We start from the raw sequence: 26,739 nt of genomic DNA, 5'->3' as shown, positions 1-26,739 counted from the left end.
GTTTCAGATCTTTAGAGTTGTTTGCATAGATTGTGAGAGTGAAAACTTGTGTCATGCATTTTGTGTGCAAAAGTTAGCAGCATGCATGAAACTTAAATTGTTGATACGTGTCTATATCATAAGTATTATAGTGTCATGAATAAGATTTTGCTGGGTTGATCATGAAAGGGCCTTTTTGTTTGTATGCATGTTTGAGCGCACTGTTGTTTGGAAATGTTGTCGATTGTGAAAAATAATGAATTTTGTTCAGTCACTTACAGTGAGTGCTGCAGACCTTTGCATTGTTGTTGTCTGCCTCAAGGATTGTCTTGTTGTGATAATGCTGTATGTCTAATTTAACCCTTTTCTGCTCCGATATGTATGTTGAGGCATTTGAAGTCTATTTGTAGAAAATCAAATTGAATTAAAGACCTATCTTAATAGATTCAAGTTTTAAATGCTTCATTTCCAGGCCTAAGATACTGATGGCAGCAAACAGTATACAATCTGAACAGGCTGTGAATAGCTCACAGGCTGTTCTGGTTTTATTCTGGTAGCATATAGCAAATCTCATTGCTTGAGAGTGGGAAAGGGTTAACAGCATGCAGACCTGTTGTGCTTGGTGGTAAACTCCACTTTGAAGTTAAATGTGTTCAGTAGCAGTATCCATTCATTATTGAGTTAAACAAATTCAGAAATTAGCAAGAAATACATGTTTTCATTGTATTAAGATTACCTTTAAAAGATTGGAATGGTCAAGCCAATCTTTTATCATCTGCTCTGTCTTAAACTTTCAAGTATCATTTTAATACGTCACTTTTTAAATTTGTTTTTCGTTAAGGAGCCTGAGCCTTCAAATTAGGGAAAAAAATACTGTGTTTAAAACCAAATTTGAAGATTACTATATCATGATTTAACTTTTAGGGAAATAAATATATAAGGTTTTGTTTTGTTGATAACGCAATGAATTTAAAGAAAAAATATGAGAGAAAGTACCTTATAATTGGCTAGAGAAATACAATAAGAAAAATACTGACTATTTAATTTCTTGTTTTAAAAATAAGTAATTACCTGTCCACAACTTATTTTTTTTTTATGTCATCAACAGAACATGTGTTATGCATACATTTTGCAGATGACTTTCAAAAACATTATTTCCTACTATTGTAAGAGTGCCTATGGAAACTTGTACCTTTTCTATTATAGTTACATTACTTCTTCTAAAACTAAAGATAGATTTTGTGTAAATGTATTCTATGTGATACTAGCTTGAGAAACATATGGTCTACCCTGTATGTAAACATTCACAGTTGGAAGTTAATGCTTCAAATGTTACCGATTCCAGCTGTGCTTGGCTTAAACATTTGCTTGTCAGTTTTGTTAAAGCATTATATGTTCATTGTAAAGCATAAACTGACTTGAGAATTACTTTAATTTAAAAGCTCATTATGCTTGCAGTACAAACCCCTTGCTGATTATTGATTTCTTCATATTTCGTTGTATAAAAAAATTCTGTTTGCCCTTTTTCAAGTCAAACACCAGTGGATTTTATATATAAACGTAGTCCTTGAAACATTCTGTAAAGTTAGCTTGGTCAGCAAAGAAATAGTCAAGTCACATGACCATACCCCCGTTTCATTTGCCATCAGAGAGATGTAAACCATTAGATAGCTAAGAATCAGGATGCTGCGATGATGTGTCCTAAACTCTTTTTATAACTTGTACATGTATGTGTGTGTATTACCACAGTGTGTATTAAGTACTATATGTTTTGGTGTACCATGTACATGTATGCAGGGGTGGCAAAATTCAGTGTGCCAGCTGTTGAAGAGCATATGGGTAATGTTCTGAGAAAACTGGGCTTAATTCATGTGCGTAAAGTGTCCTCGGAGATTAGCCTGTGCAGTCTGAACAGGCTAATCAGGGAGGACACTTTCCGCTTTAATGGTATTTTTAGTTTCAAGGAAGTCCCTCCTTACCGAAAATCAAGTTTAGGCGGACTGCACAGGCTAATCTGGGACGACACTTTACGCACATGCATTATGACCAGCTTTCACAGAACAAGACACATATTTAAAATTAAAAAAAATGAAAGAATTTGTACTTTATAATACTTCATAATTGTGCACCAGACCAGTTTTCTGGGTTTAATCTCAGGGGTTTTATTCCCATGCAGGGAACATTCTCCCAATCTTTGCAAAGACAATTTATTTTCAGGAAACAGACTCATCCATGCATCTATAAGTCTAACCCTTGCAATGCCTAGATGCTGAAAATCATGATAATTTAAACAAAACAGAGATTTTGCCACCCATGTTGCACATTTTGTTTCATTGTATGTTTTCATGGTGGTTTCTTTCTGATTTCAGTTTACAAGTCATATGCATGGATTATGTTTCTTTTGTTTTCTAGATGGTTCCATGGCAAAATAGGTCGAGAAAAGGCCACCAGCCTTCTGAACCCTATGAAGGATGGTTTATTTCTTGTACGGGAAAGTGTAAATTTCCCTGGCGATTACACGCTTAGCGTGTGTTGTGCCAGCAAAATAGAACATTACAGAATAATATACAAAAATAATAAATTGACGATAGATGAAGAAGTGTTTTTCGACAATTTACCACAGCTCGTCGAGGTAAATTTTCGGTGAAGATTTTGGTTTGGCACCAAGTGTTTGTTATCTTCGGAGCATTTTGTAGACATGGAAGACAAACAAATGTTTAGTAACAATTAATGCAATAATCAAGACATGCGGTTAAAGTGTTTCGTGTAGCTTTGAAATGAAAGAACATTTATGCAAAATAAAAAATGTTAAATAGGGTTTCAAAATTTACCATTCATTCTTTTTTTGGAATGTTTAAAAATATTTTATTGTTGAGCAAAATACACTAATTTTTGTCAGACATGTAGTTTGTCTTTCATTTTAGATGGTATAGATATTAGTTGTTCGTGTTCTTGACCATATAACAGTTTTCTTGTGCATGCTTCCCTTACATAGAAATATCATGTACCGGTATTTAGAACTATAACAGAGCAGTTGTTGACATTGTTTGAAGTTCTTCACTGGTTTATCGAGAGGTAGCAAAATTAACTGTCTGTCATGCCAAACTGCTCAGAAAGTACGTTACCAAAAGGTGATTTATTTGCCATAAGGTATTAAATTAAATTGGGTTTTAAATTTTCAGATGTAACAATCTGTAAAAATACACAAACCCTGCAGGACTACTAGCTTATTCTTTGGAAGGCAAACTTATATGTTAGTGTGAAAAGAATGATATGACAGTCATTTATTGCCTCCCTTGTCTGCATTTTTATCTGTCAATAGCCCATAAACTAATCGCATTTTGTGAAACTAATGCTCTTGGCATTCTTTTTGTAACATTCAACTCAAAACAGCACTTTTTTGTATATTGTTGAGACTTAATAATTCTGTGAGTCTTTCATGAACAAAACAAGGGAAAAGCGACTTAGTGGCATATATCACACATTCAGATTCTAATTTAATGGTTAAGTGAAATTTCATGCCATAAAATCAAAGTAGGAGGACAAAATCAAAATTGAAATACTGTTTTAAGTAAACGGTTATGTGTGTATGTGCCGTGGAGTGTATTGGGTAGCCTTGCAGTACTCATGTACATGTACATGCAGGGACTACCAGCATGGTTATGGTGTTTTGTAACCTCACAGTGATCTCCCCTGCTTCAATGCATTGATTATTGTCAGCGTGTAGTTTGCCTGCCATGTTTGATTTTTCTTTAAATAATTAAAAAAAAACTTGTTTATACTTTTTGTTAAACTAAAGCAAACTCTGCTGGAAATGTAATGTAAAGTTACTTTTTTACAATGTTTGATATAAATTGAATCATTCATAGGCATATATATATATACAGGCTTTTTCCGCCCTATGCCACGGGTCCGTAATTCGGCCCCATTCCCAATGCAAAACTGGTTGTTTTTTTCCCAATTGAAAAATTGTTTACCCAATTCAGGCCACGACTTTTTTTTTTATTGGTTTACAAAAATTATTTTGAAAATGGTCCATCGGGCGGTCGAAAAAAAAAAAAAAAAAAAAACATCATTGGAAAAATAAGTTAATACTAATAACATCAGAACAAAGACATCATATCTTTTATAACCTTAACACAGAGACGAAAAATCTAATTATGCAATGAAACACATCTATATCTTCAAATGAAATGAGTCACCTAAAAGCACCTTTTGTAACATCAGGCAATTTTAAACACTCCATTAAATGACATGCGTTCTTCTCCCATTAAAACGAAAAACTGCGCTTCATTTCCGTAATTCGATGCGCACCATTACGCAATGCGATGCCCGTAGCATAAATCTTATATAAGATAAACTACTCATACACAAAGTTTGTGTTTGCTCTTATTGGACTTATGACATCGTCCATGAAAAAAATCGAGGTAGATCGATCCCCGCGTCGTCGCGGTAATGTTTGTTAAAGTTGTTGTTGTCGTGAAAACTCGTTGATTTACAACGCAACACGTCTTTTTTAAACTGACGCGAATTAATACAATCATATTTGTCAACTTGGCTTTTGCTTTATTTTGATAATTTAATCCAAAGTTTAATGTTAGCAAGTGTTTTTACTGGAATTGTAAACAAGGAGCCAGTTAAAGTCTTCTGAAAATGTGCAGTCTGTGTGAATTGACAGTTTGACGTCATCAAAGGAAAGCCGCTTGCTGTCTGAAGCAATAAAGCGACAAATTTCGCGCCGACAAAATTGGCTTCCTTTGTCTAGCAATCAACATGCCGAACCAATCGTGCGTTTGTTTCTCAATTGCAATCCTCCAATTTAATAATAGCACGTGCATAGCTCCGCCTTCGAATCTTTTGCAGAGAACGGAGGCGGAGTTTAACGGTTAATTGAGCTAGTATTTTTAATACGCAAGTTGAGTTCCGATTTGCCGAAATTACTCGGCCCTAAGCATTAAAACGACAAATACATTTATCAATGATTTTCCGAGATATACCGATTTGTTCCGATTTCCAAACTTTCTGTACAGTTCCTATAAACTATGGCGGACGTGTTTACAAAATTCCTAAACACATATATCGTAAATAATGGCAGTGTTTTATTGGATTATTTATACTAATTATCAAATTGCAAGGTAATACTTTTTTATCTACTATAATATCGGGTATGTTTAATATAATAAACACGTTAAACAATATAGTTGCGTCACAGACTCGGAAATAAATTTTGATGCGGTCGACATTTTACTGACGCTGATTTTCCTATTGTCTGTAATTAAATAAATTTTGAGAAGTGCCCATAAAAGGACTGGTACATACTGTGTCACATTGAAAAATATCCCGATCTCTGTAATATATGTGAACCAATCGTTGATTGTACTTACTTGATTTTATTCGCAACCGTACTCAAACCGGATCGTTTTTTTTTTCTCGTTTCGCTCGTTTTTCAGTGCGGTCGGGAATAAAATATATAAAAAAAAGACGATTTTCCGATTTTATTTTTTTTCCCATTTTCCAAAAATTAGGGTCGGCGGTTTTGTAAACCAAGAAATATAAAAGTCGTGGCCTCAAAAAAAAAAAAAAAAAAAAATTTTTTTTTTTTTTTTTTAACTTAAAATATATAAGTTAACCTGATCCGGTGTAGAAAATAGAAAGGGTTGCATAATTAAATTATCTGTTGCCTTGAATTTGTTTTAAAAACTGTAAAATATGTTAATGATTATTTAAGACTTTCCTTATTTTCCTTAAAATCCGGCACTTCGCACGATTTTTTTCACCTCAAAAAAGGCCAGGCCTTTTCCCCAAATTCAGATTAAAAAACCTGCACTTATCTCACATGTTCATAATACTTTGTAAAATTTTAATAATAAGTTATCAAAATAGTCGTTATTTACCAGTTAACGGCTTCTTTGAAATATAAGAAACACTATTTACATGCGATAATTTTACCCAATTGAGCCAATTTTGCGAATAATTTTTTTCTCAAAATGGGAGTTTTCACGATGCGAAATTCCCAAAATTCCAGTGTGGCGTATTCCCAAAATGGAGCGGAAAAAGCCCGATATATTATGTCATTGATTACTGCAGAGCAGGGTAGAATACTGAATGGACTTTGGGTGATTGTTTAGCATTTGTAGTTGCTGCAACGAGGCAGTATCTGCATTCGATGACTGGCGATGATACAGCAGTGTGGCAGTGATTGCTTGATAGATTGTCCTGCGTCTCATTGCATATTGTCCAGGCAATGTTGATTGTGAATGTTACTTAATCACTTTGGGGCCGTATGAGGCTGTAAAAGGAACTATAAACCCATGAGGGTTCACTGAATTGAACAATATCCTCTCTCAATCATTCTAGATGGTTTCATGGTAAGATAGACCGCCAGAAGTCGGAAATACTACTCCAATCTGGCAAAGACGGTACATTCCTACTACGTGAAAGCGTGCACTTTCCTGGGGACTACACCCTCAGTGTCATATACCAGGGCAAAGTTGAACACTATAGAATTATCTACAGTAAAAATAAACTCACAATTGATGAAGAAGCATCCTTTGACAATTTGGTGCAATTAGTAGAGGTATCATACGGTTTCCATGTTATTAAAAAAAGCAACCTACGCCTGCTTGCATGTGCACTCAATGTTAACTTGCCTTTCTTTGTTTTCAAGGTTGGTGTAGCATGTTGTTGGATAATACATGTATATTTGGGTCAGCCTGGTTCTCCATCTGCATGTTTAAACCTCCATTATTTTGTTTTAATATTTAACATCAATTATATTTGTTGTGCATACACAAAAGTGACCAGTCTATTTACTTATCTGCCAAGAAAAAGGTACATTTTATTTAAGGAAAATTAGTTTTACTCAGCAGTTAACAAAACTGGTGGAATTTTTATGCTCCCCCAAAATATATTTTAGGGGGAGCATATAGTCGCCGCTTCGTCTGTCCGTCCGTGTGTCCGTCCGTGCACAATTTTTGTCCGGGCTATTTCTCAGCAACTAATGACCAGAATTCAATGAAACTTTATGGGAAGCTTCACTACCAAAAGGAGATGTGCATATTATCAGCGGGTTCTGGTCGGATGATTTTTCACAAAGTAATGGCCCTTTGAAATTTCCTATTAACTGTACATATAGTGAAATTTTTGTCCGGTCTATTTCTCAGCAACTAATGACCGGAATTCAATGAAACTTTATGGGAAGCTTCACTTCCAAGAGGAGATGTGCATATTATCAGCGGGTTCTGGTCGGATGATTTTTCACAGAGTTATGGCCCTTTGAAATTTTCCATTAACTGTACATATAGTGCGATTCTTGTCCTGGCTATTTCTCAGCAACTAATGACCGGAATTCAATGAAACTTTATGGGAAGCTTCACTACCAAGAGGAGATGTGCATATTATCAGCGGGTTCTGGTCGGATGATTTTTCACAGAGTTATGGCCCTTTGAAATTTTCCATTAACTGTACATATAGTGCAATTCTTGTCCGGGGTATTTCTCAGCAACTAATGACCAGAATTCAATGAAACTTTATGGGAAGCTTCACTACCAAGAGGAGATGTGCATATTATCAGCCGGTTCTCGTCAGATGATTTTTCACAGAGCTATGGCCCTTTGAAATTTTCCAATGTACATAATTATAGTGCAATTCTTGTCCAAGCTATTTCTCAGCAACTTATTACGGGAATTCAATGAAACTCTATGGGAAGCTTCACTACCTAGAGGAGATGTGCATATTATCAGCGTGTTCTGGTTGGATGATTTTTCACAGAGTTATTGCCCTTTGAAATTTTCTATAAACTGTACATATAGTGCAATTCATGTCCGGGCTATTTCTCCCCAACTACTGACTGGAATTCAATGAAGCTTTATGGGAAGCTTAACTACCTTGAGGAGACGCGCATGTTTTTTGTGGGTTCTGGTTAGATTATTTATTTAGAGAGTTATGGCCCTTTGAAATTTTTAAGTTGCTAAACCATCCATCGTATTATTTTTTTTGTCCAAAGTTGTGCCCCTCAAGAGGTTTCCTTTTATCTGAATATATAGTGCAATATTGTGACAAAAAAAAACCTTTGGGGAGCATCACCCGTCTCCGACAATTTCTTGTTTTTTCTGAAATGCCTTACATTTATTCTTATGTATGTTAAAGTAATGCTTTCCATATGCACAAATGTCCATGATTTAGCAATATGCCTAATAAGAATAACTTTTAAAAATAGTATAGCAGTAAGTAATAATATAAATATTTAGATCGACTTGATCCCAGCTGTTCAAATACTCCTGAATGTATTTAGTTACCTGTATGACAGTCAATGTCTATGATATATTTCCCATTATTGCTTTCTGTGTTGCTTTTTTGTTGTTTTTTTAACTTTTGTGCTGTTATATCTTAACATAAAACATTTGTTGTAGATTTCACAATCTTATTATACTTTTCATATCAAAACTTTCACTTCAAGATTCAAGCATTGAAATTCTATTTTTCTGTGTTAGCGTTTCTTAGCAAAATATATAACTCTTGTTTTACTTTAATCAAGTATTTAAAGGTCAATTTTATTGAAAAGTTGTATTGTTCATAGCCTTAACAAAAGGCCATTCATAAATATAATAATGAAAATGATTTTCTTTACCAAGTTTTCAAGATATTTGAAAAACAAAAATTGAGTTTGCAATAAGAAAATTTAAATGTAAATCAAAACCAAGCGCACATTGATTTAATAGTCTATGATAAAATGGTTTGAGATATTATAACTGTCTCATCATTCGGTAAATCAGTTAAATGATGTGTATGTACTGATGAGCAGGTAATTAGAGGTGTTATGGTTAACATTTGTAATATATTTCACTATTTACAATATATGAGGGCTGTTTTATATATTGTGTGAATTCATCAGTTTCTTCAACCTTTTGAGATTAATCAAAATTTACATACATTAACTTATGTTTATCTTACTGATGGAAACAGTTTAGCGATGCTTCAAACATTTAATTTTTGGATCACCAGCGTATGAAGTGCTCATCCTTAGCTATTGTGGTCAGTTCTGCGTCCATAGTTGTTAGTTTAAACCTATTTATTTTAGCTCGATTGCATCGAAAGCCTAAGGCTTATATAAACGCTCTCTAGTCCGTTTCCTGGGCCTAGAACCAGCACTTGGTGTCTTTGGGGGAGATCTAAAGAAGGCTCCCACAGTGGGGATCGAACCCGTGACCTCCCGGTCGCTAGGCGGACACCATATCCATTACACCACGGTGACATAGTTGTTTGTTGTGCATAGTCTCACTCTGACATCAACTTTTAGCACATTTCACCTCAAGACGCCACATTATTGTTCATCCAATCTTGATGAAACTTGGTTTGAATGTTAATCTTGATAATCTCCTCATCAAGTGGAATCTGGTTTACTTGAGTCCAAAAACTAGGTTACCAGGTCAAATCTTTAAAAATCCTAGTAACCACAGCCCTCATACCTGCTATAATAATTATTATTTTATTTTATATCATTATTTTTTTTAGAGAATTCTGTGAATTCATAAAACAGCCCTCATACCTGCTATAATAATTATTTTATTTTATACCATTATTATTTATCCACTTACTACTAATAGATAAATTGCATAGCAGTTTTACTGTTAACTAAGTATATAAACATAAAAATGTAATAATAAAATACAAATTGTAAATTTGTTAGAAGAGAGAAAAAATTATTGCAATCTCATACTGATATTAATAATGAGAAAAACTTTTTGCAAACTGTGAACAAAAAGAATGCATGTTGATTACAACCCCCCATCCCCCTTTCAGCATTATATGAATGATGCGGACGGTCTGTGTACACGCTTGTTGATGCCCCTACAAAAGCAGGGAGGCAGTTTCTTCTCAGTGTCACCTGAGGACTTTGAGTCAGGGGGCTGGACACTCAGTTTCAATGAACTCACCATGGGAGAACTGGTGGGAAAGGGCGAGTTTGGAGGTAAAGTGTTGAAGCATGTTAATTTGCATTTATGTATGTTATCTTTATACAAATTGTAGGATTTTGTGAACAAAGCAGTTGGAAAATTAAAATTGTCTTGATTATAATTTAAAAAACTTGCTAAACAATCACCCCATCATAATGACCAACTCACTATGACGACCAGCATTTGTTAGTTCTGACTTTTTCCTAATACATTTGAATATTTGTTACACTCACTGATCTGACCAACCCGCTATTGGCTATTAAGACCACTTTAATCTGTACCAATTAATGATATTGCTCTAAATTCACACCTTCCAAACAACAAATAGGCATTGTGACCCAATTAACGAAAATGTTATTTGCATAGACCTTGAGGTGATATGATCGAGTCATTGATGGGTAAATTAGTTATTATTTTGTACTTTTGTACTTACATGTATCACCTGTGTCTCTACCTGAAATGTCAAGCTCATAATTTGAGGTCAAAAGTCAAATTTGGCCATGAAACAGATTGAAGATTCCAGTCCCAGTCATATCTTTCCATATGTGTCTTGTTCTGAGAAAACTGGGCTTAATTCATGTGCGTAAAGTGTCGTCCCAAATAAGCCTGTGCAGTCCGCACAGGCATATCAGGGACGACACTTTCCGCTTTAATGGTATTTTTAGTTTCAAGGAAGTCCCTCCTTACCCAAAATCAAGTTTAGGCGGAAGTGTTATCCCTGATTAGCCTGTGCGAACTGCACAGGCTAATCTGGGACGACACTTTACGCACATGCATTATGACCAGCTTTCACAGAACAAGACACATATGTAGATGAATTTATAATAACACCATTGTAAGACGATGTATTATGTGTGACACCTGTCTCTCTTTCTCAAAGGTCAGACTTAGAGGTCAAAGGTCAAATTTAGAATTTGCTTCTCTTCAATATATTGATGTAAATAATGGCAACAATCACTAGAAAACTTGTGACATGTAACAACTTTCTCCTTGCCTCAGATGTCAAAGTTATACTTAGAGGTCCAAGGTCACATGGAAAACACAAGTGGAATGTAAGGAAATTTGTGTCTTGTCGATTTGTCTTGTTGGTTCTTATTGCATAGTAAGAACAAATTGATCTTATATGTGAATCTGTATGCATAGATACCATATTTTTTTGCATGGATAGCATTGGAAAGGATAGGGTTGGGGCCACCATTTCTAAATGTGCTTTTAATGATATTGTCATACTAGAATAACTAACTAAAAGCTTCTTTTTTTTAAAAAAAAAACAAACTTGTTTTTGTTTCAGTTGCCATTGTGTGATGTAAAGCTAAAAGAGGTGAAACATGAGACTTAAGTTGATGTGTTTATCCTTCATTTCTCATTGCAGATGTGCACAAAGGTTTATTTAAAGGGGAGCCAGTGGCCATAAAAAAATTAAAGGATGACAACCGGGCAGCGCAGGCCTTCCTGCAAGAGGCTTCTTTGATGACGTATGTACACAGGACACTGTTTTAACAAATAAAGGACAGAGAGTGAATGTGTTATCTGTTATGAAAATGTTCACAATGATTAAGCCATGTATGAAGGACTGAGCATAAAACTAGTTTTATCAGCTTGACATTTCTATACTGATGTAGGTTTCACACCTCAAGCTTCTTTATTTACACATTTATTTATTTTTAGTTATCTTCTTCAGATTTTCTTTACAGTTTGATCAAAAGTCAAATTTGTGTCTTCTGTCTGAAATTTTAATATAAATGAACTAACAATTGTACAGATATTTTTGTTGATTTTGATGCCTTCCCTTCGAAAAGGTGGCAATTGCAGTAGCACTGTCAATCTCCTTTTCTTATACGTAAAGGTCACCTTTAGAGGTCAAATGTCAACTTTGAACAGCTTGAAAATTCCTGTCTCGGCCATAATTTTGCTGTAGATTCCATGACTTCAAAATAACTTAGCACAATTGCAATCCATCATTAAACAACATGACACTTCTCCCTACCTCAAAGATCAAGGTTGCACATACAATGCAAAGGTCAAATTTGGCTGTAAAACAGTATTTCTGAACTGTAATTTTGTCATTCATAATTTTATTTTATAACAACTGACTATAAATTACTACCATTAGGAGATTGCATTTTTTGTACAACTTGTCTCTGCTTAGAGGTCACGGTCAACGGTCAAAGTTTGCCACAAATGACTATCATGTTTTACACCTCAAAGATCAAGGTCACACTTAGAGGTTTGAAGTCGAATTTGGCAATAATCAGCTTGTTTGTGACATAGCTGAGTTTGAAAAACAAAAGTGGAATGGGGAGGGGGGGGGGGGGGGCATGCATACCCTATAGACATGTGTGTTGTAAAATAAATTTATGATTATCTGAAATTATACAATAAAGAAGTGATTGTTAACCTGTAAGGTTTCAGAAGGGTAATTTCAGGTTTCAGAAGTGTAATTCCATGACAAAGCATCAGTTGCTTTAGACATTTTACTTCTTAATAAGATTTTCTGTTAGTTATATCCATCAGATATTACATAAGTAGCAAATATCTTAAAGTGTTTTTTGTGTATGCAGAAGAACACCAATAAAATAATGCAAAGAATGGTTTCTCGGGTAACTGTGTTACCTTACCTTGCCTTAAAGGACCTTATACCAGAAGATAAAAGTCTCGGCTACAACGCAAGAAGAATTGATTTTCCTCCCAGATTGGATTGTCAATATCTTCAGCCATCCAGAAACAAGTTCTATACTGTTGAACAGACATGTGTGCTAAAGTTTGACCACAATATTTATTTATTCCATTTTGTGTGATACCTAAACATGTATAATTTACTATTACAGGTCAGTGCGTCATCCCAACCTGGTGTCTCTGATAGGCATTGTACAGGAGGATACTATCTATCTCGTGCTCGAATACATGGGCAAAGGCAACCTAGTGGAGTACCTACGATCGAGAGGGCGCAGTGTTATAACAAAGAAAGATCAAATTAATTTTGCAACGTAAGGATGAAGCTCAATTTTCCTGATTTTTTTATGTCCCCCACTATAGTAGTGGGGGACATATTGTTTTCGCCCTGTCTGTTGGTTGGTCTGTTGGTTGGTCTGTTGGTTGGTCTGTTTGCGCCAACTTTAACATTTTGCAATAACTTTTGCTATATTGAATATAGCAACTTGATATTTGGCATGCATGTGTATCTCATGGAGCTGCACATTTTGAATGGTGAAAGGTCAAGGTCATCCTTCAAGGTCAGAGGTCAAATATATGTGGCCAAAATCGCTCATTTTATGAATACTTGCAATATTGAAGATAGCAACTTGATATTTGGCATGAATGTGTATCTCATAGAGCTGCAAATTTTGAGTGGTGAAAGGTCAAGGTCATCCTTTAAGGTCAGAGGTCAAATATATGTGGCCCAAATCACTTATTACATAAATACTTTTGCAATATTGAAGATAGCAACTTGATATTTGGCGTGCATGTGCATCTCATGGAGCTGCACATTTTGAGTGGCGAAAGGTCAATGTCAAGGTCATCCTTCAAGGTCAGAGGTCAAATATATGTGGCCCAAATCGCTTATTTTATGAATACTTTTGCAATATTAAAGATAGCAACTTGATATTTGGCATGCATGTGTATTTCATGGAGCTGCACATTTTGAGTGGTGAAAGGTCAAGGTCATCCTTCACAAGGTCAAGGTCATCCTTCAAGGTCAAACGTCATATAGGGGGACATTGTGTTTCACAAACGCATCTTGTTTCTTTTTGAAAATATATGCAAAGTGGTGGAGGCATCATTATCCACAAGTTGAACATTAACGAAGGCATTCTATAAATTTAACAGGAAACTGATTTTCCTCCTTTCAGCTGATTTCCCTCCATTCAGTGCAAGCATCATCTTACAAATGGGCCGTGCTCTGTGAAAAATGGGTTTAATGCATGTGCGTAAAGTGTCGGCGCAAAGTAGCCTTTGCTGTCCGCACTGGCTAATCAGGGATGACACTTTCCGCTTTTTGAAATTATTCGTTTCAAGAAAGTCTTCTTAGCAAAAATCAAGTTAAGGCGGAAAGTGTCATCCCTGAATAGCTGCACAGGCTAATCTGGGACAATCAGGCTAATCTGGGACAACACTTAGCGCACATGCATTTAACTCATTTTTCACAGATAGATTGTAACTTGTCTTGATCTTTTTAAAGTCATGACTTTTAGTGGGGGGGAGGGATATTTTCCTTTCCTTGGCTGTTTCCAAAATCGCACTATTTCCTTAAAATACCACACTAAACCGACCAATGTCTAAATAATGATTGTCATGCAATGTCACATTATAGTCTGGTTTGATTTCAAAAGTGTCGGGTAGAAGCTTTCATTTAAATGCAATATCTGAAAGAACACTTGAAGTGTGTTTATTACAATAAGAAATGGTTGTAAAAATGTTTAGCTGCATGCATTCCTGCAAGAATTTCAGTGCATACTGGCATGTGTGATTTATTCCAGCTTTGCATGTTTTTCAGTGATACATGCAATGGTATGTCATACTTGGAAACGAGAAAGCTGGTGCATCGTGATTTAGCAGCACGTAATGTCCTTGTGAATGAAGAAGGCACAGCAAAAGTAAGAACTCTTAATTCTTGAAGTGGATGCTAATCCTTATGGTACATCATTGTCAGCTATCTTTTTATGCTCCGACACTTAAGCACCAGTTTCTCCATGAATAATTGGGACTCATCTCTCCTTTAAATGCTTGGTAGATTTTGTCCAGATTGTGATTGTTAAGAAAGAAATGGTGGCTACAACCAATTTTGGAAGAATAATGGACTGTAGAGCATAATGTTGTCATAAATGTTTTGATCACCTTGACTTTTCTTTGATTATTTGGCGAGTCACAATCAGACTTTCACAGCCGAACAAATGTGTCAGTATTTGTAGAGTAAGGACATTTGCCTGTGAACAATTTTTGCAATATTATTGTGCTTAGTCATCTTTTCCTCTATATGCACTATACCATCATTTATGTCTTGACTTGAGAACTGAGGGCATTGCTGTCTGTGACACAGCTAGTTAGTTTATGTTTCTTTTATTGCAATGAAGAATACTTTATTTTATGCTTTCCAGTGGTTTATAGAGAAATATCAGTGAATTAAAACTGATAATTTCACTGTTTTTAAACAGTGAAAATTATTGATAATTTTCACTGTTTACTGTGAAATGACGTCATTTTTTTTACGAAATGACGTCATTATCCCAGTGAAATTCTTTAGTTTAACTCTTAAACAATGTATATAAATGGTGAAAAAAGCATAAAAGAAAAAGAAAATTTGTTTGATTCGGCGGAATATTGATTTTAATTCACTCGTGATCATAGAAAATATATGTTTTATATGATCTCTTGTGAATTAAAATCGAAAATCCACCGAATCCAACAAATATCCTCTATGTATTTGCTGTAAATAATAAAAGCAAACATATATCCAAAAGCCTCTGGTAGTGTAAAAGAAAAAAATTCAGCCTATTTATTCCAAAAAATCTCAAACTTCACTTATTTGTTACATAACTATGTAAACTTTAGCCTCAGTATCCGTAAAAACGTAAATGAACACTCTTGTGATGTACAATTGTGAACTTTTCATACATGTATGCTTGATGCATCACATTTCAAATGCTTGTAGAAATATTTGATTCACTTTGATCTGAGTCAACTCTGGTGGTTCTGTTGCAGGTATCTGATTTTGGTCTGGCCAACCGTATAGATTACAACCCGGCTCAGGTGGGAGGCAAGTTCCCCATTAAGTGGACGGCACCAGAGTCACTCAGGGACAATGTAGGTCTTATTGATTTGTACTTTACTTGGTACATAATACTTTAGTTTAATTGGTTTGGACTGGTCATTTGCTAACAGTGTTTAATTCCAAGGGACCTCAGTAAATATATTTGTCAGGCAAACTATGCCTGTGTACAGGTAAGTACGGTACAGTGGAACTTCCAGGACCTTGTAAAAATTTTGGTTAAAAGTGGATGCAGGCTTACAGGGAAAATAAAATATTGATATACATAAGGTCTATTACATAGTATACAGTGTAAAAATCACAATTTCAACATATTTTTATGCTTAGGTAGGGTGGAATATAGCACTTGAACTGTCTGTTCGTCCTTCCATCCGTCCGTCAGTCCGTCCGAAAACTTAAACATTGGCCATAACTTTTGCAATATTGAAGATAGCAACTTGATATTTGGCATGCATATGTATCTCATGGAGCTGCACATTTTGAGTGGTGAAAGGTCATCCTTCAAGGTCAAAAATTAAAAAATACAATCCAAGGGAAGTTATAAGCTTTTAAAGGGAGATAATTTCTAAACCTGCCAAATGGTGTATTGAAATTTTATTTCAAAGCGGCGCAAAAGGGGGCATTGTGTTTCTGACAAACACATCTCTTCTTTACTTTATCAATGATCATAAATAGTATACATTGCATAAAATAACAATTAATTTTGTTATTTTATCTCTTACTTAAGATATTTAAACTGTACAATTAAATTAAAAAAAATAAAACTGTTGCTTTTCTTGTCTAATATATTTGTAATATTGTTTTTATTTTAGATGTCTTGTTTCTAACAAAATTGCATCCAAAATTTATGACCATCTTTGTTTGTATTTCAGAAATTTACAAGTAAATCAGATATGTGGAGTTTTGGAATATTGTTGTGGGAAATATACTCATTTGGACGTGTTCCATATCCAAGAATTGTGAGTACTAAAATTGTTTTATAAAAAGGAAGCATAATTTTTGTTCTTCAGCATAGAAGTTACTAGTTAATTTTATTTTTTAGTTGTAAACTTTTTAAATTTCTTCAAGTCTAAAATAAAAATGGTCTTCATGAATGTATGAGCCTTGTTCTGAGCAAACTGGGTTTAATGCATGTGCGTATAGTGTTATCCCAGATTAGCTGGTGTAGTCCGCACAGGCTAATGAGGGACGACACCTTCCGCCTGAACTTGATTTTCTGTAAGGAGGGACTTCCTTGAAATTAAAAATACCATAAAAGCGGAAAGTGTCGTCCCTGATTAGCCAGTGCCAACTGCACAGGCTAATCTGGGACGACACTTAACGCACATGCATTAAACCAAGTTTTCTCAGAACGCAACTCAATCATCAATCAATTTTCTATTTATTTTCTAATTATGCCCCCCTTCAAAGAAGAGGGGGTATATTGTTTTGCACATGTCAATCCGTCGGTCAGTCTGTCCGACCACCAGATGGTTTCCGGATGATAACTCAAGAACGCTTAGGCCTAGGATCATGAAACTTCATAGGTACATTGATCATGAGTGGTAGATGACCCCTAATGATTTTCAGGTCACTAGGTCAAAGGCCAAGGTCACAGTGACTCGAAAAAGTAAAATGGTTTCCGGATGATAACTCAAGAATGCTTAGGCCTAGGATCATGAAACTTCATAGGTACATTGATCATGACTGGCAGATGACCCCTATTGATTTTCAGGTCACTAGGTCAAAGGTCAAGGTCACAGTGACTCGAAACAGTAAAATGGTTTCCGGATGATAACTCAAGCATGCTTACGCCTAGGATCATGAAACTTCATAGGTACATTAATCATGACTGGCAGATGACCCCTATTGATTTTCAGGTCAGTCAAAGGTCAAGGTCACAGTGACTCGAAACAGTAAAGTGGTTTTCGGATGATAATTCAAAAATGTTATGCCTAGGATCATGAAACTTCATAGGAACATTGATTATGACTGGAAAATGACCCCTATTGATTTTCAGGTCACTAGGTCAAAGGTCAAGGTCACAGTGACTCTAAATAGTAATTTCCGGATGATAACTCAAGAATGCTTATGCCTAGGATCATGAAACTTCATAGGTACATTGATCATGACTGGCAGATGACCCCTATTAATTTTCAGGCTACTAGGTCAAGGTCAAAGTGACTCAAAACAGTAAAATGGTTTCCGGATAACAACTCAAGAATAATTAGGCCTAGGATCTTGAAACTTCATATGTACATTGATCATGACTGGCAGATGACCCCTATTGATTTTCAGGTCTTTAAATTCAAAGGTCAAGGTCACATTGACAAAAAACGTATTCACACAATGGCTGCCACTACAACTGACAGCCCATATGGGGGGGCATGCATGTTTTACAAACAGCCCTTGTTTATGTATAATTTTACGAAATTTAAGTCAACTTTTAACCTTTGTTTATTTATTGATTTCCTACTTTTTTCATTTGTTTATGGTGGTTCAAAGAAGTTGTCATCAGTTATAGGCCATTTATTTCTTTTTTACCGCCGCAGAGAGGTGATATTTTCTTAGTTATTCTGTCTGTTGCTTCGTTTGTAAGTTTGTTTATCCACATTTTTTTTTCAGTCTTCTACAAGTTTACACATTTCTCAAGCAAATAAATAAAAACTTAAAATATGTTATCTCCACGAATTCAATTCGTCATTGCTGTAATAATAATTATGAGCTTGAAAATGCATTATTTGCTCATCAAGTGTGATAAGGTAATTTAATTGCCTCTGGAACATTTGTAAAATGTTCCCTTATACTCAATAATGCAGCAAAATGAAGTAAATATCCTGTAGATCAAAGACCTGGTTGCCCAAAACTTAAACCAGTTAAGCTAACGGTCATTAAATGTTTTTAGCAAGTAATTGATGTGACTTCATTTTTAACCCTGCGATTTAAGTTTTTTAATAGTATACAAATTTGCATGCTCAAATGTTTGCATATCTTTGCTATTAAAATTTCTTTCAAACTTAATTTTGTTTGAGTTGAAAGTTAACAGACTAAGTAACTGGACTGGAGAGACTGAACTCTTTATGTATATTTCTGCAGCCATTATCTGATGTTGTGATGCACGTGGAGCGTGGATACCGGATGGAGGCGCCGGAGGGGTGCCCACCTGAGATCTACCAGATCATGACAGATGCGTGGAAGAAGGATCCGGTCACCCGGCCAACCTTCGCTGCGGTCTTGAAGCGTCTACAAGAGCTGCAGTCCGTCACTGTGTGATGAACAGATTCTAGTGGTTTTTATCATCATGTATAGGGCTTTCTTATTACAGCTTGATTGCTTGATGCAGTGTTTAAGTTAAACTCTTTACCACTTGGAAACACATGTTGACACTTGTGTAGTCCCTTAGAAAATCAAATTAAATTTAATACCTTTCTAACTAAATTCAAATTTTAAAGTTTTCATTTCCAACCCTAAGATACTGATTAGCAGCAAACAGCATAAAACCTGAACAGATTCAAGTCACTGAAAGGCTGTTCTGGTTTTATTCTGGTTGCATGTAGCCATTTTGACCTGGCTACTCATCATGAAAGGGTTAATGTTTTATCGTGATAAGGTGTAGGGATGGATTGAAATTGTACATAAGTCTGTTATGACGAACGCAGCTCAATCTGCGATTAATGATTTATCAGGATGAAGTGTGAGACTGGATAGAAATGGCTGCTTCATTATTTGGCGGATTTTCTCAGCATTATAGTTTTTCAAGTAATGAAAGAGAGTGAAATATATAGTGTTTATGTTATTTTATATTACTTTTGCTATTTGTGAAATAGAAATCATGAAGTATTTAACCAACATACGCAGATATAGCCACTGGTATTGGCTTTATATTTTAGTGAAATGTCTGCTTTTTTTATTCCTTCGAAAATAATAAATCATTACAAGCAATTAAAAATTAATGCTGACCTATTTGAATTATTCATATTGCTCCTTTCAACAAACTTGTTTTCTCGGGTTTTCCTTCCCCCTTATACATGAACGTAAATCTTTGGCCCCTCGCCTTGTTTGTTAAGGAAGGTATAAAGCATCAACCATAATTATATGCTGAAGATTTCTGCCAAAATTGGCTGCTGATTGAAGCCTTAAGTTTTTTTATTCCAAATCATACTCTATTCTGTAAATTTTGTTGAAAGAACACTTTGGAGTTTTCAAATATTGTTATAATTGGAATATTTTTGCTTATCAAACGTTTACAATCTGCTGAAGTGTGTCATTTATTTGAATAGTTATAACTACTGTTATCTTGAAATTTTTCTTTGACATCTTAATTATAATGTAAAAGTCAGATATTGTTGTCAGATATATTATTTCTTGCATAACTTAAATAATTGACATCTAGTGCACATGACACTTAAAAAAGGTACATTTATTAATCGAGTAGTTGTGCAATGTGTATTACCTTTAAAACATTGTGGACTGTCAAGGGGTCCAAAATGACAGTATTTTACTCAACGCTATGATATGATGCCTTACATTTGAGATTATACTTAAATATGGCAAAAGAAACAAAACTGGTATATTTTATTTTGATAAACAAGATTGATCAATATAATATTTGACTATGTCGTTGTTTTCTAGATCATTGTATCACCTGAACAGAAAATGCTGATGATGACTTTTTTATCACCCATTATTTATGTGATCAACCATTCATAGGTATGCTGTCAAATTTAATTTAAACTTCTCCAATTTCTCCTAAATAGCTTAGCAGATTTCCCTGTAACTTTATGTTAATGATTCTTGAGTCATGACTCATTTGTCACATACTTGGTATGTTACATCCTATAGTGGTCCTCTTCAAAGAATGTTACAAGTATGACCCTGAAATAAGGACTTGCCCTGGGGTTCACATTTAAAAGAAATACTGACCATTAAATAGCAAAATGAGTCCTTTGTTTAAGGTATGGAACATCACATCATGAGTCATGTTGGTCAACAAAGAAGGTTCAAATTATGCCCATTTGTCAAATAAGGCCATGTCCTGGAAGTTTGATGGTCTATGACTTAAATGTCTTCTCTGAACCGAAAGGCGAAGAGATTACATGTTGATTTTTATGCCCCCGGTAGGGTGGCATATAGCAGTTGAACAGTCCGTCTGTCTGTCCGTCCGTCCGAAAACTATAACATTGCCCATAACTTTTGCAATATTGAAGATAGCAACTTGATATTTGGCATGCATGTGTATCTCATGGAGCTGCACATTTTGAGTGGTGAAAGGTCAAGGTCATCCTTCAAGGTCAAATGTCAAATATATGGCTTCAAAGCGGCGCAGTAGGGGGCATTGTTTTTCTGACAAACACATCTCTTGTTTAAACAATAATGGTAATCCATGAAGAATTATTACCCCTGTGGTTTAAATTCCAATCCATTATCAGGGCCTCACTGAGTGTGCAAAGATGCTTTTTTGCAATTATAAAAAAACTTAAATACTTCTTATAGTACATTTAAATTGTAGACCTTCATGGCAAATAATCCTTGCTTTTGCTGAAGAAGTTCTTAGTTATTTTTGTGTAAGAAAATAATATGCATTTATTTATATAGAAATAGACAAGTATTTGATCATTGCAGATTCCATTTGTAAATAGGGCTCGCATATCATGCTTTTATATGTAGTATATCACTTATTGTATTCACCATGTATCACAACTTGTTTTCTTGGTTTAATAAGCATTATTGTCATACGTCCAGGTGGAGTGTATGCACGTATTAAACTTTCCTTGGCCAAGATTCTTGATATAGCAGTATATATACTTTTAGAAGACAGGACTGGGGGTCTTTTCACAAAATTCACAAGATTCACAAAATTAACCAAAGTTTGTATTTGAGTGTTACACTGATGTTAAAATGAACTTGTTATACCCCCACAAATGAAGTTTAGGGGGTATATAGAAGTAAGATTGTCGGTCGGTTGGTCTGTTGGTATTAAGTGTCCGCTCTCTAATTCAAGTTATTTTCATCCGATTTTCACCAAACTTGGTCAGATGTTGTATTTAGATGATGTCTAGGTCAAGTTCGAATATGGGTCATGCCGGGTCAAAAACTAGGTCACTGGGTCACTTAGTGCGTTTTTTAACATTCAGCATGGTGTCCGCGCTCTAATTCAAGTTGTTTTCATCCGATCTTCACCAAACTTGGTCAGATGTTGTATCTTAATTATGTCTAGGTCAAGTTCGAACATTTGCTATGCCGGATCAAAAACTAGGTCATGGGGTTACTTAGTGTGTTTTTTAACATTCAGCATGGTGTTCGCTCTCTAATTCAAGTAGTTTTCATCCGATCTTCGCCAAACTTGGTCAGAAGTTTTATCTAGATGATCTTAAGGCCAAGTTTGAACATGGGCCATGCCAGATCAAAAACTAGGTCACGGGGTCACTTAGTACGTTTTACACATTGAGCATGGTGTCCACTCTCTAATTCAAGTAGTTTACATCCAATCTTCACCACACTTGGTCAGAAGTTGTATCTAGATGATATGTAGGTCAAGTTCGAACATGGGTTATGCCGGGTCAAAAACTAGGTCAGGGGGTCACTTAGTGCGTTTTAAACATTGAGCATGGTGTCTGGTGTTTTTGTGAAGATAACATGCAAAATTTTCTGTGTCAATGCGGCATGTGGGGGTATTCGTCACATCTGTGACAAAGCTCTAGTTTAAATAGTTGTTGTTTGGAATGGGTAAACTCATATGCATCTTTTCAAAATAAGCAGACCATGTTCATGTACTTCAATTTTTAAGTATTGAAAAAAAGAATGCCTTATATTGCTCTATTTTCATGATGTTAATATTGTTACCAAGAAAATAAAGATTTTCTCTTATAGCATTATTGTTGCTGAAATAGTTGTTACTTGTTAGCAAAGGTTTATAATCAGTGTTTGTAGATATGTGTTATGCATGATTAGTTATTAAGACGGTTTATGCAAGTATGTCTTCATACAATGCGTGTTGTTTTAAAGCCACTTTTGTCAGCCTCTGAATACCATGTTCTGTCCATCATTACAAGAACAGTAATCTGAATTTAATTTCAGAAAGAGTAAGTTTAATGTTGACAAAATAATTGTTTAATCGGTGTTTATTTGAAAGCAAATGAACTACGATTGTAGATTCCAGGTTCATTTATCACCTTATTCAAGATCTTTTACAATCACAACATGGCTTGTGTGTATTAATACCCCCACAAACGAAGTAAAGGGTGTAATTAGGAGTGAACCTGTCTGTCGGTCGGTAGGTCTGTCGGTCTGTCGGTTGGTCCGTATTAAGTGTCCGCTCTCTAATTCAAGTAGTTTTCATCCGATCTTCACCAAACTTGGTCAGAAGTTGTATCTAGATGATGTCTAGGCCAAGTTCGAACATGGGCCTTGCTGTGTCAAAAACTTGGTCACGGGGTCACTTAGTGCGTTTTAAACATTCAGCATGTTGTCCCCTCTCTAATTCAAGTAGTTTTTATCCGATCTTCACCAAACTTGGTCAGAAGTTGTATCTAGATGATGTCTAGGCCAAGTTCGAACATGGGCCTTGCCGGGTCAAAAACTAGGTCACGGGGTCACTAAGTGCGTTTTAAACATTCAGCATGTTGTCCGCTCTCTAATTCAAGTAGTTTTCATCCGATCTTCACCAAACTTGGTCAGATGTTTTATCTAGATGATCTGAAGGCCAAGTTCGAACATGGGCCATGCCAGATAAAAAACTAGGTACGTTTTACACATTGAGCATGGTGTCCGCTCTCTATTTCAAGTAGTTTAAATCCGATCTTCACCACACTTAGTCAGAAGTTTTAACTAGATGATGTGTAGGTCAAGTTGGCACATGGGCCATGCCAGGTCAAAAACTAGGTCACAGGGTCACTTAGTGTGTTTTAAACCTCACCATGTTGTCCAATCTATAATTCAAGTAGTTTTAATCCAATCTTCACCAAAATTGGTCAGAAGTTGTATCTTGATAATGTCAACGGCAAGTTTGAATATGGGTCATGCCGGGTCAAAACAAGGTCAGGGGGTCACTTAGTGCGTTTTAAACATCACAATGTTGTCCGCTCTCTAATTCAAGTAGTTTTCATCCAATCTTCACCAAACTTAATCAGAAGTTGTATCTAGATGGTGTCTAGGTCAAGTTTGAATGTGGGTCATGCCGGGTCAAAAACTAGGTCATGGGGTATCTTAGTGCTTTTAAAACCTCACCATGTTGTCCACTCTCTAATTCAAGTAGTTTTCATCAAATCCTCACCAAACTTGGTCACAAGTTTTATCTAAATGATCTTGATAATGTCAAGGGCAAGTTTGAATATGGGTCATGCCGGGTCAAAACAAGGTCACAGGGTCACTTAGTGTGTTTTAAACCTCACCATGTTGTCCAATCTATAATTCAAGTAGTTTTTATCCAATCTTCACCAAAATTGGTCAGAAGTTGTATCTTGATAATGTCAAGGGCAAGTTTGAATATGGGTCATGCCGGGTCAAAACAAGGTCAGGGGGTCACTTAGTGCGTTTTAAACATCACAATGTTGTCCGCTCTCTAATTCAAGTAGTTTACATCCGATCTTCACCAAACTTGGTCAGAAGTTTTATCGAGATGATCTTAAGGCCAAGTTAGAACATGGGCCTTTCTGGGTCAAAAACTAGGTCAAGGGGTCACTTAGTGCGTTTTAAAAATTGAGCATGGTGTCCACTGTTTTTTGTGAAGACGACATGCAAAATATTATGTGTCAATGCGGCATGTGGGGGGATTTGTCACGTTTGTGACAAAGCTCTTGTTAACCTGTAGAAGTACAAACTGTAATAGGAGGTGAACGTTTGTCCAAATTTGTTATACCGGTATTATTTTATGATTAACTCATAAAACTTTATAAGGGCAGTAAACACTTTAACATTTATGGTACATGTAGTTGCTATGTAAAATATTATTTTTGAGGATACTTGTCCTCTTCCTGTATTAAAACATAGATTAGAAAAATCATTTACACATGACACACTCTTTGTTACTTTTTATTATGCTGCCATTAGGGTGGCATATAGCAGTTGAACTGTCAGTCCGTCTGTCTGTCTGTGTGTCCGTCCGAAAACTTTAAAATTGGCCATAACTTGTGCAATATTGAAGATAGCAACTTGATATTTGGCGTGCATGTGTATCTCATGAAGCTGCACATTTTGAGTGGTAAAAGGTCAAGGTCATCCTTCAAGGGAAATAACAAGCTTTAAAGCAAGATAATTTCTATTGTTTATCATTTGGCAGGTACAGATTAATTTCACAAGGGAAGTAATATTTTTTTAAAGGATATAATAAAAACAAATGTTAAGGTCAATGTCATCCTTCAAGGTCAAAAATCAAAAAATACAATCCAATGGTAGTAATAAGCTATAAAAGGGAGATAATTTCTTAACCTGCCAAATGATATACTGAAATTTTATTTGAAAGGGGCGCAATAGGGGGCATTGTGTTTCTGACGAACACATCTCTTGTTTTAAACAAGGATTTTGTTATCCAAGTATGAATTCATTTAGTTGTGTTTTACATTTGGCATTAATTGAATATTTTTTTATAAAACCATCAATGATTTCTTAAATATTATTCATTGATTTTGTGGTGAACATTAGAGAAATGACCAGACCACATTTCACTATTTGAGTGGTGAAGTCCACTTTTCCACATTAAGGATCATTAAGATCTGCGTAAAACAAGAAGAAAACATCCTTGATATTTAATAAAACCAATACAGATTATGTTCAATTAATACAGTAAGTATTGGTACTTGCTGGCATAGGTCCGACGCACTGTCCATCATATCATTAGTAAGAGTCTTTGAAAGTCATATATCACTTTGCAGTATTCAGATAATCTTAACAGTTGTAAAATTATTCATTTAAAATGTTTTAAATACTGTGTTGATGATAGTTTTACTGTTGAAATCATTTAAACTTGTTAAGAAAACAATATATGTTTGTATGGAAAGTTTGAACCTCGCAATAATTTTTCGAACAAGATTTCAGACACTAACCCATTGCATCTCATTTCATTTTACAAGTATAACTTTTGCTTAGCCCATTCTTTTCCAAAAATACATTATTATGTTTTGTTTTTTTCATTATTTATATAGGTGTTTGTCCTAGTTTATAGCCACTGACAATAATATTATTTTTTTCAGATCAAATGTTTGTTTACTCATTCTCAATTATGCGTTTTTATAACCTTTTGTATTTTAACAGCTATGTTCATCATGTTTGTTACGAAATATCCCTGCTTCTATTGCATATAGTGGCTGAGAGTTAAGTGCCATAGTAGGCAACTCAGACCCAGCATATATCCAGCTGTTATGTTAATATATGGAGTTACCATGATTCTGCGAAATTAACCGTATTACTATAATAAATTGATTTATTTCTAACTTGAGTCTTTGTTTAACATTTGTTTGTTTTGAAGGACATATCGCAATCATAAAATATCGTACGAAGTTTCTATATGTAATACAAACATGAGAGTACATGCACACATGCCTATAGATATAAATCGAACAAATTTAGTATACCTTTAAAGTTTTAACCTTAAAATTAATTAAGACATTCTATAACAAGAAATGTATATTTGTAGACAACCAGCGTTGCAATAAATACTGATGTAAAGATTGCCCAACATTTACAGAAGTAGGGAAATATCATTGGTTACATGTTCTTGCACCCCATATGTTCACTCTTTATTAAAAAGACTTTATAAACATACGCTACTTCATAATTTTCTCAGTGAAAATAAGCTTATTACAGCGTGAAAATCGCCTATATACATGTTAATTATACCCTCACAAACGAAGTATAGGGGGGTATATAGGAGTGAGCTTGTCGGTCTGTCTGTCTGTCCGTATTAAGTGTCCGCTCTCAAATTCAAGTTGTTTTCATCCAATCTCCGGTCAGATGTTGTATCTAGATAATGTCTAGGTCAAATTCGAATATGGGTCATGCCGGGTCAAAAATTAGATCACTTAGTGCGTTTAAACATTGAGCATGGTGTCCGCTCTCTAATTC

The 26,739-nt window shown here is 35.2% G+C and overlaps 1 protein-coding gene across 3 annotated transcripts in view; it reads left to right on the top strand.

The window, feature by feature from the left end:
• LOC127880062 (tyrosine-protein kinase CSK-like) overlaps nucleotides 1-26,108 on the top strand; it is a 39,657-nt gene extending 13,549 nt beyond the window's left edge. Inside the window, exons 5-12 of one of the 3 annotated variants that reach the window (XM_052427290.1) lie at nucleotides 2,392-2,611; nucleotides 9,781-9,949; nucleotides 11,308-11,410; nucleotides 12,764-12,922; nucleotides 14,431-14,530; nucleotides 15,636-15,737; nucleotides 16,575-16,661; nucleotides 18,778-26,108. In XM_052427290.1, the coding sequence (XP_052283250.1) occupies nucleotides 2,392-2,611; nucleotides 9,781-9,949; nucleotides 11,308-11,410; nucleotides 12,764-12,922; nucleotides 14,431-14,530; nucleotides 15,636-15,737; nucleotides 16,575-16,661; nucleotides 18,778-18,954 (1,117 nt within the window). In that variant the 3' untranslated portion in view covers nucleotides 18,955-26,108. Of the gene's footprint in view, nucleotides 1-2,391; nucleotides 2,612-6,336; nucleotides 6,557-9,780; nucleotides 9,950-11,307; nucleotides 11,411-12,763; nucleotides 12,923-14,430; nucleotides 14,531-15,635; nucleotides 15,738-16,574; nucleotides 16,662-18,777 lie in introns of all 3 variants that reach the window. The other 2 variants (XM_052427291.1, XM_052427289.1) reach the window with 2 other exon arrangements.
• Nucleotides 26,109-26,739: the final 631 nt, after the last annotated feature.

The sequence above is a fragment of the Dreissena polymorpha genome, chromosome 4 (genome assembly GCF_020536995.1).
Source record: "Dreissena polymorpha isolate Duluth1 chromosome 4, UMN_Dpol_1.0, whole genome shotgun sequence".
NCBI lineage: Eukaryota > Metazoa > Mollusca > Bivalvia > Myida > Dreissenidae > Dreissena > Dreissena polymorpha.
Note: the sequence above shows the minus strand (reverse complement) of the source record. Positions and strands in the feature narration are given on the sequence as shown.